The 16820-nt window shown below is 36.1% G+C and overlaps 1 protein-coding gene across 4 annotated transcripts; it reads right to left on the bottom strand.

The window, feature by feature from the left end:
* Position 1: 1 nt before the first annotated feature.
* On the bottom strand, positions 2-13982 carry Trl (Trithorax-like). Of its 4 annotated transcripts, XM_068302466.1 has the most exons (7): positions 10295-10574; positions 9250-9698; positions 5894-6359; positions 5469-5825; positions 5155-5292; positions 2239-2864; positions 2-154 (listed from the first exon to the last, which is right to left on the bottom strand). In XM_068302466.1, exons 2-7 carry the CDS (start codon positions 9439-9441, stop codon positions 92-94), a joined length of 1842 nt encoding a protein of 613 aa, XP_068158567.1. In that variant the 5' UTR covers positions 9442-9698; positions 10295-10574; the 3' UTR covers positions 2-91. The 4 variants fall into 4 exon arrangements, with proteins under 4 accessions (XP_068158567.1, XP_068158565.1, XP_068158566.1 ...); XM_068302464.1 differs by lacking the exons at positions 2-154; positions 10295-10574 and adding an exon at positions 13865-13982 and having other exon boundaries at positions 759-2864; XM_068302465.1 differs by lacking the exons at positions 2-154; positions 10295-10574 and adding an exon at positions 12765-12783 and having other exon boundaries at positions 759-2864.
* Positions 13983-16820: the final 2838 nt, after the last annotated feature.

Raw genomic sequence — 16820 nt, 5'->3', positions numbered from 1 at the left:
TGCCGCTGCATTGCTGTTGCTGTTGCTACTACTCTGATGCGGCTGCACACCCCCCTCCTCCAGGTCCGCTGGTCATATCGTTGGCTCATCATTACGTATTGTTGCCGCCTTTTAAAATGAAAACCTTTTTTACCAGAATGTTCTTATTGTTGCTCTGTACATTTAACGTGATAAAGTTGTTTTTTGGTTTTAGTTTTGGTTTTGGTTTTGTTTGATGCAATGGAGTGAGTTGGTCGATTATTTTATAAAACATTTTTTTATAAGTTAGGAAAAGAGAAAAAGACAAGATAAAGAACGGTTCGTTAATGATGTGGATAAGCGGTTATGTTTGGTGGTTATCTCATGAGTAAAAGTAGTCATAAAATGTTCAATTCAATGTATTCACATATTTCTGGAGTGAACCATATACATACTTATGTATATATTTTATTTCTTCGTTAATATAATTGTGAATGATCGTGTTGATAACACAATATAGTCCCCTGTTTCAAGGTCTTACTTAAACCAACAGAAGTTTTTTAAGCGGTGTTATGACGCTTGCAGTGGCAAAATGATGTAAATTTCGGTTCCGATGACTCATCAATGCCTGATTGGTCAACCGGTAGTAACGGTAGTATCTTTGTTTTTTATGGATATAGATATACATACATACATAAACAAACTAAGTACATTAAACGTAAACGTAAATTTAAAAAATGATTGATTAGTCAGAAAAAGTTAAAACCAACACCAAAACATACAAAATAAAAATACTATAATTTGTTTTGAAAATATTTTTTGGTTTATTTTTTAATGTTTTTGTTTTGTTTTCTAAATAAAATAAAATTTTATTTCAGTAAGAAACTAAGATATTGTAAATTTAGTTAAGGGGAATATTCGTTACATACAAATAAGAAGCTTTTGTATGAATTTAAAAAAATTGACATTAACAAGAATTAAACGAAAAGGCCAAATATTCCACCTAACTAGAAACTTATAAAAAAAAATTTGCAGCTATTTAAATTATAAAAAATATATAGAAACATATATTTAAAGTTTTAAATTTAAAGATTAGAGCGCATAGTACAATTAATTGTGGGCCGCAAAGATACATCTTAAAAGCGAAGTTTCAGTTTTTAAGAATACCTTTGAGTTTGAGTTTGGAAGGCTAGATAGCAGATGTACAGGTTTTCTTTTTTAAGGCACAAAACCGACAACAAATAATAAAAAAAAACTTAATTAAAGAAAAACTTTTGTATTTTGTTTTTTACCTAACTAAAACATAATCCAATTGCTTGAAATCCTATGATTAAATCATTGACATACACGTATAAGACATAGCTAGTTTTTTAGTGACGCTTTGAGCAAGTGCAACTAAAAAAAAAAAACAAACAAATATTTTTCACTGATCCTTAAGTCTGACTAGCATTCCTAGCAATGGGACTTTGGTCAAACTAACTACTAATCCAATAACCATATAGCGCCGCTTGTACAATTATCATTAATAGTAACAATCTAATATTCCATACATCAAATCAAATTTTACAAGTAATTTCACGTACAAAACAAAAAAGAATAACTACAAATATTTGCAGAAATAATGGGTAAAGAAAAAAATAGAGCAATGGGATAACTAAACTTAGATTGAAATTATTTGACTTAGTGCAGTCGAATTTGGATTTAAAAGGATAAGAATTCAAATATGTCAATCGAAATGATTATTGTTTTATACGTAAGTTTCGAAAAATTGCTTTGAGTTACATTGTCTGATGTATTTCGATTATTCTGAATACGAAACTCAACATTTGAATTAGTATTGCCAATTAGAGTACAATTAGTATTGTACATTTTATCTATGTATGTATTTGCCACTTTTTTCTTACAACTTAGAAAGCACGTGTATAGGCACTTAAAAGTTGAAACCCCGAACTAAAGATTTGTATTATAGGCCTGTTCGTTCTCAATTCCATTAACTAACTATATACTAACTATATAGTGGTGAGTTTTGTCGTACAAGTTATCGCCTGTCTTCAAGTTTTGCAATTTACCGAACTTGTAATCCAATGAAGCTAAGTAAGAATCAATGGAATTTAGAATATTAACCATTTTCAAAAGTTTATAAATCTGTCGGAAATGGAACTGAGAACGAAATAAATAATTAATAAATGGATCTATATATCGGACCAATCAAAGCGTCTGTTGTGGTTGTTGTGTTTGCTGTTGTTGCTGCTGTTGCTGTTGGAAATCAGTTATATTCACCTGATTCAAATTGCCTATAATTTGATGGCCCTGCAAGGTCTGCACTTGGGCAATTGACATAGGTTGTCCTGCCTCGCTGCCATCAGAAGATTGAGCGACTAGCTGCTGTTGACTCGCCGCTGCTTGCTGCTGAGCTGCAGCCTGTGCACTTGTTGTTGCTGCGGTAATATTTCCTGACGAATCTATAATCTGGTGATGTTGCAGTTGTTGCTGCTGCGATTGCGGTTGTGATTGCTGAACTTGAACTTGTTGAACTTGTTGCTGCTGGACCTGTCCACCAGTTGATGTAGTCACTGTCATTGTTTGTTGTTGCTGTTGTTGTTGTTGCTGTTGTTGTTGCTGCTGCTGTTGTTGTTGCTGTTGTTGCTGTTGTTGCTGTTGTTGCTGCTGTTGTTGCTGTTGTTGTTGTTGTTGTTGTTGTTGCTGCTGCTGCTGTTGTTGTTGTTGTTGTTGCTGATGTTGTTGCTGTTGCTGCGCATCGGGATCTTTCTTGACTTGAACACCTTGTAGGGTATGCAACGATTGCACAGTCTGGACTTGAGGGACACCACCACTAGAGCTTAGCGTTCCATTCCCACCCGATTGTGAACCGCTTGAGGTACCTCCAGGCTTTTTACTACCGGGTACTGAAAGCGATTAAATGTTTTCGTTACAAATTCGGTAAATTTAATTTAAACTTAAGGAAACAAAGAAAAGTATAGATTCACAGACACAAAGAAGACGACAATACAGCAGTTGTTCATCCAAGAAATACACATCACTCTTATAGTGGATTTCACTAACAACAGCTCAGTCTACAAAAAAATCTAGGACCCTGTCAGTTTGTGGTGTTTGTGTGTTGCTTGATCATTGTGTAACGTGAAATGAAAAAATGTCGAAATTAGGTTTATTTTAAGGATTTATCGATTCCATGCAAAAAAAATATGTATAGAACGTAATAAGATAAGAACAAATGTCGTCGTAACTTCAACTCAAAAATAAAATAAGAAAAAAATGTGGAGTTTTCTATCAATTTTTGAAAGCTACGCCTTGTTTTAAATTGGCAACAATCAAATTTTATGTTTCAAAATATAAAAATTCTTTAAAGTTCCTTGTTCCACTTAAATCATGGGCAAAATTTCTGAATTACCTAACTCTGAATTGAATTAATGAATACTAGTATTTCTGTTTATTGTACTGGGTTTGTTTTCCTTTGATTAAATCGATATATCCCAAATAAAGTTTCATTATTAGTATTGTTAAGCAGTGAGTAAAACGAAAAGACAACACTTATTAATTGTCGATTTAAATTAAAAAAAAAAAAAAACATAGTTAAACATTTTTGTTAATATGCATCACTAGTAACAAACAAATCAGAAACAGTTGTACCAAAATCAAATAAAAGAACCCGAACTCAGCATAATTTATATATTATATGGATATGTATATGAAATATGTCAATGAAACATGAAAAACGACAAACGACATGACAAACAGGACGATCGGTGAAATAAAGAGCGAAGCACACTTTAAACTCAAGTAAGTAGAGGTTCAACAAACAAAACGAAAATGCATTGAAATAAAAAAAATCCTAATATGTATGGACTAATTTATCAATTTACATTTTTATCTTGTTATAAGCCGAAACCGAAAATGTGCTTAATCTTGAAAAGGACATCACGAAAAATCACAAAGTACAGTATTTTCTTGCAAAGTAAAAAGAGAAGTCAAGTTTTTGTTAAACAGAATTGAAATGCTCAATTAAAAAAAAAATAGATAAAATTCAGCCAATGCAAAAACTAAGCATATATATATATATATTATATATATATGTATTTATGTATTCATATATATACAGAATATATATATAAATATGTATTATTTTTTTTTTTATTATTTTTGTAAACAAATTATATCATTTTTAAATAAATCAAACTTAAAGTAAAGCCGCAGAACTGTAATAATACAATATTTTTACAAAATATATTTATAGAGTTCTTTGTTTGCGACAAATTATATCATTAATTAAGTAAAATTAGAAACCAAAAACCTCCCACTATGTTCTTTTCATTCTGTCTGTCTCTCACTTTTTCCGTCCGTCTTTCTAAAGGCTTAATAATATATGCAAGAAAATACTGCATACGGCTTTTTCGCAATTTGGACAAAAAAAAATTAAAAAAAAAAAAAACTAATCTTATTTTTTATCATTTAACTTACAACAAGAAAAAAAATTGTACAAAAAATAATAAAACTGTAGAAAGCATTTTAAAAAAATTATGCACGGATTATTTTTTTTTTTAGTTATTTACAAATCTTTGTATGTGTGGGTGTATGTATTTGCGTATGAATGTGTGGTTGTGTGTGGGTGAGTGCGGGTGCGTGTGTGTGAGCGGAATGATCTAAAGAGGCGGGCGCGAAGCTGGGGAATCAGTGACATTCGGCAGCACCTATGTATCAAGAGGCATGTGCACAACTATTGCGGCTGCTGCTGTTGCGGTAGGAAGACCTGGTCTCCTACTATATGAATGACATTCTGCATTCCCTGTTGAGCTTGTTGCTGGCCAGTGATAACGCCCCCACTGTTAGCAACACCGGCACCACCGCCGCCGCCTTCATGTTTAATATTAACACCCATAATATGGGTCTGGCCTCCACCTGCCGCTGACAGAGTTGTTGTGGCCAAATGTTGGTGTTGCTGTTGCTGTTGATGATGATGATGCTGCTGCAGTTGCTGCTGCTGCTGCTGCGACTGTTGCTGGGGTAGCACACTTTGTGCCATTACAGTGGAATGACTGCTTACGGGCGTTGTGGCTGTAATTCGAGAGGGCGTTGTACCTTCTCCTAAGGATGTTCCGCCTACTGTAGTGTCGCCTTCCGTTGTTGTATTCAGTTCGGTGCTGGTGTCAAAGGTTGTATCATTACCAACAGAGGACTTACTTTTTTTTTCCTTCTTTACACCTGGTTTGGCGAAATGCCTTAGCTCCAGATGTCGACGTAGATTGCGTGATTGACGTATTACAGCATAACAAATAGGGCAAGTAGCAGGTTGTTCAGATTGTGATCGTGATCGCGGTTCTAAGGTAAACAGAAAAGCAAAGAGGAACAAAAATTTAGGTGTAATAATTTCAATACAATATTTAAATTGAGCTTTATAAATTGTATATCAAACAGGAGGTAGTCCATACAAAAAAGCTCAAACTTCTGAATCTCAAACTGTTTGAATGAATAAAACATAATTTCCCAGAACTCACTTTCTGTGCCGGGCGGATGTTTGGTTCTCTTGGCCTTCGGCGTGGAAGTAGTTGTACCACTACCACCAGCACTGGGTGTAACCGTTGTTCCCGCTGCAGTTGTTATTTCGCCTGTAGTAGCATTTGCTGACGTAACGGGTATCATATTATTCGGATCCATAGTCACAATAGTCTCCACCTTTTGCCCCTCACTTTTAATAATTGGAGTGGAAGTTATCAATTGGGATTCGGCACCATTTTCACTAAGGACTTGTTGCTGAACCTGGACTTGCTGACCCCCAGCTGCGGAATGAGAAGAGGTCGGTGTCCCCATTATTGTGTCCATGCCATCAACTTTGCTGATTTTCGGAGCCGTAGCTGTAAATAAAATAAAATCAATAAGAATTTAAAATGCTTTTATGTATATGAAAGCATATCGCACTTACGTGACATCTTTTTTCCACGGGGTTTACGTTTACGTGCCGGAAGAAAAGCCTGTATCACTGCCTGATCATGTTTAGCCGCATCCGTGGTGACAATTGTTTGCTGTTGTCCGACCGCATTTGTCTGCGTGGTAGCCTGCAGAATTTGCCCCGTATGATGAATATCCTCGACAACCTGGGCGTGGACAGTCTGTTGAGGGGCCGTTGCAATAGTTGCAAGCAATTGATCCTGATCATGGTGTTGTGGTATCATATGTTGTAATTGTATCGAATGAGTCGTATAATCGTCCTTGGTCACAGTTTGTGGAGCTAAGCCTTGAATGTTCAAGCACTGCGCTGCCTGTAACAGCGATGGCAATTGAGCATGATCCACACTTACTTCACCACGATAGACAAATTCCAAAAGCGCTTCCAAGTCATTAGCATTAACGCCTGCCAACATGACCACAGGATGTTTGCATGGTGTGTTCTGTAAAAAACGACCAGGTTGTTAACGTCAGTCATTATTGACATCACTCAATTAGGTTTCATCTTTTATCGTACATATTAAGAATAGTAATCTGCTAAATGTACAGTAGCCAATGAGTTGACTAGTGATCAATGTAGCTTTTGTTAGCAATTTCTAAATGCAAAATAATATTAACTATCAGTTTTAAACGCCTAGAAAATTTTGATTTTGAAACGACCAATTTATACATTTGTATATCGGTTCAAACTTGACCACAAGATACTTAATACCGTCAATCGCCCTATTAATGACAATAATTTGCATCTGATTTATTTAAAATAGCCTCATATAATTAAAGTGATATTCTCATCGGAATCAGTGATATGGGAGACATTATTAAAGACATTGTTGGTTGTTGCTACCTATTAAGAATGCATGCATGATGGTATATTTATTTTAATTTTCCCGAATTATGTAAAAGTTTATGTTTCTCTTAGCATATTACAAAGCATTTCCAAGTTGAAGCAGAAAAAACACATATACATATATATGTATGTACATACATACATACACACGAACTTTGCCGATGTAGAATAATTTCTGATTTTATTTTCAACAGTTTCTCCGTGTTGTGGATCTACCATGGCTGATGTTCTGATGCGTCTGTTTCACTGAGACTCTCAGTCTGAGAGACAGTCCAACGAATGTCGATGGTGACACCACAACAGAGACCACCAGCGGCACCGGCAGCCAGAGTCAACCATCGAACAATAAAGCAAAGGGAGATGAAAACTCACAATGTGCTCACACACACACTCACACTGAGACTCAGAGACGTCGCCGATGGCAGACACACTCTCCTCTCCCCTAATAGTAACACTAGTACTCAACACACTATTTGGAGTGAAACCGGCATTTACTTCATCTGCGCGGCGCTCTGCAACAAGCAGTTTACTGCATCAGGAGAAGGAGCTGGAGTTTAGAACACAAAAAAGAAAAAAATGAAAGAGAAAGAGAAAGCCACAACCACCGCTTGCTCTCGCTCTCCCTCTCCAAAAAGAAACACATCAAATTAAGAATTGTCTCTCCCTTGACTGGTCTGAGTTTTGGCTCCGTTCCCATTCTCGAAATCGAATTGCCAATCTCTTGAAATGTCATTTACCATGCTCCGTCTCCCGTGCCCTCTCTCATTCCGTTGCCGTACGAACGCTCTTTGAACTTCCACCGATTCGCGCGCGCGTTGTCGCTCATCGATTTTTCAGAGTTGCATTTGCTGAGTTTTAATTTTATACATACATACAAATACATTTTTTTTCAGAGTCTTGCCATAAGTCTTTGAGAGGGAGCGGGAGCAACAAAGAGCAGCCTCTATGTAATTTCCCCTGTGTTGGTGAGTGTAAGCGAGATCAGTACAGAAAACATCTTTGCGATTGAGTTGCTGGGTTTTGACTCTTGCAGAGTTCAACATGTTTTTTTTGTTTGACATTTCCCTTAGACTCTGAGCGGCAGTTTTAGAAAGTACGCTCTGTTTACGTTTTTTTTTTTTTTCATTTGGTCCGACCATAACAGAGCGTAAAACTGAGGCCGGTCAGGTGTTTGGGTCTCTCCGTGTATGCAGACTATCTGTCGACGGACAACAGAAATGTCGCACTTTAAAAAGGTTACATTTTATTTTAAAAAATGGTCTTAAATACATATATGGCCAATAATAACACTTATTATTAAACAAACAAATAATATATTCGAAACGTCAATATCTAATTATCTAATTTAATATGAGGAGAAGAACACCAGTGGATGGTCAAAATAGTTATAGCTTTAATTACTAGTATGAATATGTATGCGTTTATACTTTATAACTTTCTAACACTTCACCGTCTTAGTTAAAAAATTCCTGCAACACGTTTTTTTAGTCTACTATATGAAGGTATAAGTAAGGATCAGCTAATTTGTGAGATTAAAGTACTATTCTGGAATCTGATTGCTTTCTTAAGTTTGGTTCTAAATTTATCGGAACGATTAAGTTAAGTAGATGCTGCTGACTTTTCCTTTAAAACTTTGGATACCTTTTTGTGATTACATTAATTGAAAAAATTTAACTGGACTTGAGACAAAAAAACCCTTCAAAGTGAACAATATTCCTTTAAGCATGTTTCCACTATAGGCAAGTTTAACTGTACAATCTAAAAATGCCCGTCTTTCAAACACATTCACACTGTTAAAATACATGCACATACATAAGTGAAAAAAAGAGGTCGCGCTCGTGTAAACCACAGCTAAGGCAACAACACATACACACTCACACACACACACGACTCGACACTTTGGCGCTCTCGTTTGCGCTCGCTCTAACACATTTCGAATCAAAAGTTGGCGCAGCAGCTTTTTGGTTGCCTCATCCCCATTCCCCCCTTACTTGCTTACCCGCTCCAACGATTATTTTCAAATGAGTAACTGCTTCTCTCGCTCTCGCTGACGCTCTTGATAAGAGTATATACATATACATTTATATATATATGTATGTATGTTTATGGTGGGTGTGGGACGGAAGGTGAGTTTGACGTATTTAGCGTCGGCGCTTAGTGCCCAACTCATTCAACTCATTTTGGTTGCCCAGTGCTAGCTACGAGGGGCATAAAGGGTATCTAAGGCGCTAAGAAAAAAAAAACACTAACTCAAGTAGGAGACAGCAACTCACAAGAGTGGAATTATTGCGGGTTTCTCATTTAAATGTGTGTGCATACATATGTACATACATATGTGTAGTTTGCTCCAGCAACAAAAAATAACACTAACCTATTTTTCTCTGTTTACAAACTGTACGCTTGCCTACGCGAGTAAGCAACTTTTGAGGTTAGGTTAGACGTTAGGTAGAAAAGCAACTATAAAGAAATTTTTTAAACAAACTCACCTTTAGCAAATCCAATAAAAACGGCGAGGCGGCACATAGGACAATTTTATGGGCGGGAAAACTACGGCCACCCGCTGCCAGAGTGCAATCGACAAGGTCGCCATGGCAGCGCAACAATTGTATGGCCGATACCAGACTTGTGCCATAATCGCCCCAAGTGAGCGAATATAGTGAATTCATTGGCAACGACATTAGGGCTGTCGTGTCCAAATCCAACAATTGCTCTGGTTCCTCTCCAGCGTTATGAATATATAGATTGCTATTTGTCTCCAACACGACGAAGCTGTTTTTTAGACCGTTGGGAGTATCAAAAATATTCCTCAATTCCGTTTCGGATTCAGGAAAAATTCCTGAATCTCTGGCTCTCGCTCGCTCGCTCGTTGCTGACTATGTGTTCTCTATGAGGGTATGTTGTGTGCGTGTGTGAGTCCGTGTGTCAGTGTGTGGGTCTGCAAAGAGTAAAGAGCAGAGGAAATTTAATTCTCGTGTGCTCTCGCTCTCTCGCGAGAGTTTTAGGTGAATGAGTACGAGTGTATGCGTGGTAAGCGAGACAACGCATGTGGTGGGAGCGCGCTTAGTAAAAGGCTGCAATTTTTTTTTGTTTTTTTACACTCTTTTTTTTGTTTTTTGGTATTTCAGTTTTTTGCCCGCCCAAAACAGTTTTATACACAAAAAATTGTAATTATTCCAAGTACACATAAAAATAGCTCATATATAAATATGGTTACACATGTACATTACTGTATTTCCACATACACATACACATACATATATCTACACAGTTTTTTGTACATCTGTATACACAGACATAAATATATATACATAGATGTATATATGTATCATATAAAATATACATATATGAAAATCACACGCATACACTGTTAATATATTTGTACATTTTTTTTCGTTATTTTTTTTTTTTCATTTTGTGTATTTTTCTCAATTTGTATCATTTTGAATTTTATCACAACTTGCAGCCTCTGTCTCTTTTGTTATTGTTTTCACTCGCTCCCGTTTTTTTTTCTTTGCTTTTTTATCTTCTCACCGGAGCGCCAAATGAAAAATCTTTCAGTTTAGCTGCTGTTTTCCCTTCTCTTTAAGTTTCGACTTTTTTCTGCCTTGTCCGCTCGCCAACGTTGAATAACTCGAACTGAGCACTGAGCACTGTGAGCATAAAATACTGCCTGGCTTCGATCGAATTACGTTGCTGTGTGTTGCTGCCACGTTCGGTCACTATATGTGTGTATGTGTGTACAAGGGAGAAAACGGAAAACGTTGCCAGCAGTGTGCGCTGTTCCCTCTACCCCGCCGCCTGGTCATGCGCATACATAGATACACGCACACACTCATACCACACAGGCAAGTCAACTGCGTTCTGCTTTGGTGGTTGGTTTCTCGCTTGGACTGTATTTTGTTGCTCTTGAAAGTACAGTTTAACGTTCAATCAGCATTGCCAGATAAAAATATTGTAAAGGCAAGCATTCACAGTCAGGCAAAACTCAAAAAATATAATTTTCTTTACAATTAACATTTATCAATATATGTTCATATGTACATATGTATGTACATTAATAATATATGTAATAAAAAAATTTGTTATTTTTGGTGAAATAAATTTTAAAATACCAAGAAACAACACAAATGTTATTTATGTTATATATGTATGTGCATACATACATATGTATGTATGTACATATGTATGCATGTACAGTGAGTCAAAAAGTATTGGCACACTTGAAAAATCCAACTTCTAAGAGCTGTAACTTTTTTGTTAAAACAGCTATGTATATGTAAATTAAAAATTACATTTATTAAACTCATATATTATATTTAATCTTGAACAAAAAAAAATTATATTTCAGCTTTGGTTCATTTGCAAAATACAAAAATGTAAATATAGGCACAAATTTTCATCAAAAAGTTTTGGCACACGCTTTATTCTAGAACGCTCTTTCGTTTCCACAATGGAAATCTACCGTTATTTTTCATTTTTTCTTTTACTTTTGCGTTCGTTTTGGGTGTTGCACGTGTTTGCAATTACTTTTAATCAGAAAATTAAGAAGACAATGGCAAAATGGCTAGAGGTGCTGAAATTTCTTTGGAGATCCGAAAACTGATCATTAAACTCTATTTGGAAAATAAATCTTACCGGGAAATCGGCACTCTTGTGGACAGATCATGGTCTAGTGTAAGAAATATTATTATGCATTACACACAAACTGGAAAAATAGCTCCAGAACCCAGAACAGGCCGGCCAAAAAAAATTTTCACATCGCCAGGAACGGATTGTGGTGTCCACGGTTGCCCAAAATCCTCATACTTCGGCTGTGAAATTATGTGAGAGCCTAAAAGAATCTTTTGACAGTAATTTCACACCCCAAACTGTTCGAAATACCTTACATAAGGCCGGGTATCATGGCCGTGTTCCTCGGCGCAAGCCTTTCATTTCTAAGGTAAACAAGCAAAAGAGGCTAGAGTTTGCGAAACAACATGTAAATAAGCCAGACTCATTTTGGAACACAATCATATTTAGTGACGAGTCTAAATTTAATTTATTTGGGTCTGATGGAGCACAAAAAATCTGGCGGAAGCCCAATAAAGAGCTTCAAGAAAATAACTTACTCAAAACTGTTAAACACGGTGGAGGCAATGTGATGGATTGGGGGTGTTTTGCTGGTTCTGGAGTTGGAAACCTAGTGTTTATTGATGAAACAATGGACAAGCACCTTTATAGAGACATTCTCAAAGAGAATTTAAGCCTAAGTGCTGAAAAACTGGGTCTCAGTGGCACAAATTGGCAGTTTCAGCATGATAATGACCCAAAACATTCGTCTTATCTTGTGCAGGAGTGGCTCATTTATCATTGCAAGCAGTTGAAAACACCCCCCTAATCACCGGATTTGAATCCCATCGAACATGTGTGGCACTTATTGGAACAAAGGATCCGTTCTCACCACATAACGTCAAAGGATACCCTCAAAGAGGCCCTACGCGCTGAATGGAGCAAAATCACCACTTCGGAAACGTCCAAACTGGTAAACAGCATGAAGAGACGTTTGCAGGCTGTAATACAGTTGAAAGGAGGACCAACAAAATATTAGCGTGTTTCAGTTGCCTTGGATAAAACTGATTACGTTACGTGTGCCAAAACTTTTTTGATGAAAATTTGTGCCTATATTTACATTTTTGTATTTTGCAAATGAACCAAAGCTGAAATATAATTTTTTTTTGTTCAAGATTAAATATAATATATGAGTTTAATAAATGTAATTTTTAATTTACATGTAGCTGTTTTAACAAAAAAGTTACAGCTCTTAGAAGTTGGATTTTTCAAGTGTGCCAATACTTTTTGACTCACTGTATGTATGTATGCATGTACATGTAAGTACGTATCAACAGATCCTTCGTTCATTATGTGAAAAGAAAAAAGCCGGCTCGCGCTCTTTACGTCCTCTCTAGTAAAAATCTCGCGCGCTCCAAAAATTTTCTCTTTTTGTTTTCCCTTTTCCAATCACCTGTTACTTTTGACATGTGTATGGGCATATACCAGCTCTGACCCTAATTTTCTTATGCAGATCAAGTCCCGCTTAAGAGTAGAAATCGACTGGAGAACCAAAGACAGAGACCAGTTTGTTTTGGTTTTTTGTGAGTTTGTCCGGGAAGAGCGGAGGTGAGAGGTGTTTTGATGCTGTGCGACAAAAAATTTAAAAGTCCAATCAGCATTTAAGGCAATAAAGTGAGCGGGATTCTCACAGCTGGCAACGCTCCGCTATGCACATGTGTACGAGAGCGGTGAGAGTAGTGATAGCGTAAACGGAGGTGGCAAAACGGTGGGATGTTTGGGAGGCATTAGAAACAGAATAAGTACATATGTATGTATGTATGTATGTATATATGTGGTGAACGGTGGGATATTTTTCCTAATTTTCATACATAATATGGCATAATGGCATAATCAAAAGTACAAAAAGCACTGTATATGTGTCTAATTAAAGAAAATTTTTTTAAAAGTTCACTTATGTATGTACATACATATGTACATATGTGTAGCTGATAAAATTGATTTAAAAAAATATTTGAAGCCCACTGTGACATTAAATGACTTGGGACTGAATTTCGAACAGTGCGATTTTTCTGCTTTGCTTTACTTTGGCCTTCCCCAATACACAAACATATATGTACATACGTACACAAATACCTACATACATACACGTGCACATACATATGTATATAATTATGTGCATATGAATACACATAATAACGAATGAAAGCAAAGCATGAAGAATTCAGCACAAATCCGTTCAAAACAAATTCGAAACTGTATTTGCCTATCGCCTTTGTATGCATTATGTATGTATGTATGTATGTATATGTGTATATACAAAAATACAAACATACATATGTACATACATACATATGTATGTATGTAGGTATATTGGAGTAATCCTCCGCAACTATTAGTGAGGCTATAAAATTATAACCTTAAACCAAATTCTACCACTTATTAATTTATCAATGAAAGAATGAAGCAATCGTCACTTTACAAATAATTTTCACGGAAGAACAAATGAAAACCATCTCCTCATGGTGGTTGCTGTTGCCATAATAAACTCACATTTTATTTAACCAGCGAGCGAACGAGTGGGAGCACCGTCACTGTCCGTACTCCTGCTCTGAGAGGTACAATTTGATTTCGCTTAAACCGCTGAGAGGAGAGGTTGGAAGAGCTTCGAGCGACAATAGTGCGCACTCCGTTAATGTGGGAGACGAGCCAAAAGTCCAAGAAATTACTCTACATACATACATATGTATCTCTTGATATGATACCTTTTGTTTTGTATCCAATTTCCCAGTCGAAATCGGAGACCGATAGCGTATATACATATGTGTATGTACGCACATAAGAACATGTTTATAATTACAATATCTTACAGTCAGTGAAGTTTAAAAAGTTCTTTTTATTTAATTTCTTATTTTCTTTGTAGTTTTTGATTTGAACATGTATGTACATACAGCTGCGAACTTTAAAATGGCACCTAGGCTAATTTTAAGGTTCAAGGAACATGTAAATATGTTTTTGAACGATAAAAATATTTCCTACTAATGGAAGCAAAAGAAAAATTCGATCAATATCCAACGTTTTCAAAGATTTTTATAACATTTCTTGATATACTCAAAAAATACCCGACTCTAAAAATAGCACTTGTTAAATATTTACCTAAAATTAAAAAAACAAAGACAAAAAACAGAATTAATTAATAAGTTATGATTAGATATTAAAAATATTATTAAATTTGAATACTTGATTGCACTGCATGACCGCTGCACAACGTCTTGGCATTGAGTCAACCAGGTCTTGATAGCGTTTGGCCGTTATTTTTGCCCAGGACTCCTGGATTACTTCCCAAAACGTGTCAAATAATGTTGGTAATGAAACAGCAACTGCTTTTTTAATATCAAAGAAAAGGTTTTCAATGGGGTTTGGGTCTGGTGACTGTGCCGGCCACTCAATTACATTTAGATAATGTGCTGAGCACCACTGCCTAGCTTTCTTACAGGTGTGCTTTGGGCCGATGTCCTGTTGAAAGACTCATATTAGCGGCATATTATCCTCAGCGTATAGTGGCATCACAGTCTATAAGATATTTACATGATCTTGCTGATCCATTATCGATTTGGGGACTAAAATGGGACCGACACCATAATTAGAAAAACAGCCCCATACCAATGTCACTGATCGTACACTTCAGGGTGTATTTGGAGTTGAATTCCAGGTTCTGTGGACGCCAGACGTATGGTCTAGAGTCTAGACTCTAGAGCCTTTTCAACCAAACATTACAACTTTATTTTCGGCTGGAATTTTTTGAATTGTTCTTCCGAAGGTAGTTGCGGACGATTTGGACCCAATTTTGGGTGTTAAAGTCCTTTTTAAGATCGGTTAAAGCCTTTAAAAAATCCTTATTGCTATCTCGCATTAAGGGACCGAGTTCTTGCTGCTTCACTTTTGGCTTTCGTCTGCGAGTTTAAGGCTTCTGTTTCAAATTGTTCGCATTTCGGATCATTTTGTTGGAAGAACCAACCAGTTTTCCATCTTGACTATACGATTTTCTGTTTAAAACCTGGTTTTGGATGAGGTTTCGCTTTTGCAAGTGCAAGTGCAAGTGGTGCCATTTTTAGTTTCGGGTATTTTTTGAGTATATGAAGAAGTTTTATAAAAATCTTTGAAATCGTTGAATTTTGATAGAATTTTTATACCCTTGCAAAAAGGGTATATTAATTTTGGTCAGAAGTGTGCAACGCATAGAAGGAAGCATTTTCGACCATATAATTTTATAATACTTTTCTCGTTAGTTCTGGTAGTAAGCTTAATCTAAGTTAGCTCCCTATAGTACCTAGATCCTAGTTTTTAAATTAGTTTAAGAAGCAAAAGGTTTTCTTCATTTTTCCTTTATGAAAAAATGTCACCTCTACATACGAATCACTAGGCTATAAACCTTTACAATATCACAGATTAAAAGCATAAGCCCAAACACTGTACCTCTACTTATAACTAATAGCTTTAACGAAACATGTAAGAACATATATTATTGGAAATAAAGCACACATTGTATTGAATTGAAATAGCGTTTAAAATGGCGGCCTTTTCTTAAGGTCGGAAGGTGTACAATCAATTTAAAAAAATTTTAAAATGTTTCTTTTTTTGCCAGGTCCTAATTTTGGAGCTTTATATCAAAGTTAATTTAAATGAAGCAAGTAAGTCGACTCGTCGACTTGGGATACCATACACCAGGTGAAACAAATTTTTTTAAATTTCTAAAACCAAATGTACATATGTATGTCTATTGTTTTTACATGCTTCATACTATGTGCCATCTCGGTCACTCTACAAACACACGAGCACTCTAGCGCCGCCACTAGCCAACGGCCAATTCTGGCCTTGTGGACCGCTTAGTAAAATACGTTTATACGCATATTTTGCATGTTTCTAGTCCGATTTCAATAAAATTTGGTAGTTTGGTAGAAATAGATCAGATTAATTAGTCTGCCGAATTTGAATGCTATGGTTGAAAAACTACAGGAGGAAATCGGTTTTTCATAAATTATGGAGGCGGAAGTGGGCGTGGCAAAATATGAAAATACATATGCTCTGCGCGCATACTAAGCCAGTATACATACTAAATTTGGTGCCTTTAGCTTTGTTAGTTTCTGATAAAATCAGTTTTATTTAATTTGCGAGGGCGGAAGTGGGCTTGGCAAAATTTTTAAATATCCAATATCTTCGCGTTTATTAAGCTAGTCTGCATACCAAATTTAATGTCGGTAGCTGTCATAGTTTTTAAGGAAATCAGTTTTATGTGAATTCCGGGGGCGGAAGGGGGCGTGACAAAAAGTTTGAACAATTAGTTTCTGCGCGCTAATTAAACGAGTATATAAACCAAATTTGATGTCTCTAGCTGTTATACTTTTTAAGAAAAGTAGTTTTATGTGATTCCTGGGGGCGAAAGGGGGCGTGGCCGAAATTCCAATTAACTCTGTACATTTGCATAATACACGAGTATACATACCATTGG

The sequence above is a fragment of the Drosophila tropicalis genome, unplaced genomic scaffold (genome assembly GCF_018151085.1).
Source record: "Drosophila tropicalis isolate 14030-0801.00 unplaced genomic scaffold, ASM1815108v1 contig_993, whole genome shotgun sequence".
NCBI classification, from domain to species: Eukaryota; Metazoa; Arthropoda; class Insecta; order Diptera; family Drosophilidae; genus Drosophila; species Drosophila tropicalis.
This window is presented reverse-complemented; position numbering and strand designations above follow the sequence as displayed.

Coding starts and splice junctions, on each gene's coding strand:
- Trl (XM_068302464.1), bottom strand. CDS start 9,441: ATGTCGTTGCCAATGAATTCACTATATTCGCTCACTTGGGGCGATTAT. Junction 5,826..5,893: donor CCGTGGAAAAAAGATGTCAC/GTAAGTGCGATA, acceptor TTTTATTTACAG/CTACGGCTCCGAAAATCAGC. Junction 2,865..5,154: donor TGTAAAGAAGGAAAAAAAAA/GTAAGTCCTCTG, acceptor AATCGCTTTCAG/TACCCGGTAGTAAAAAGCCT.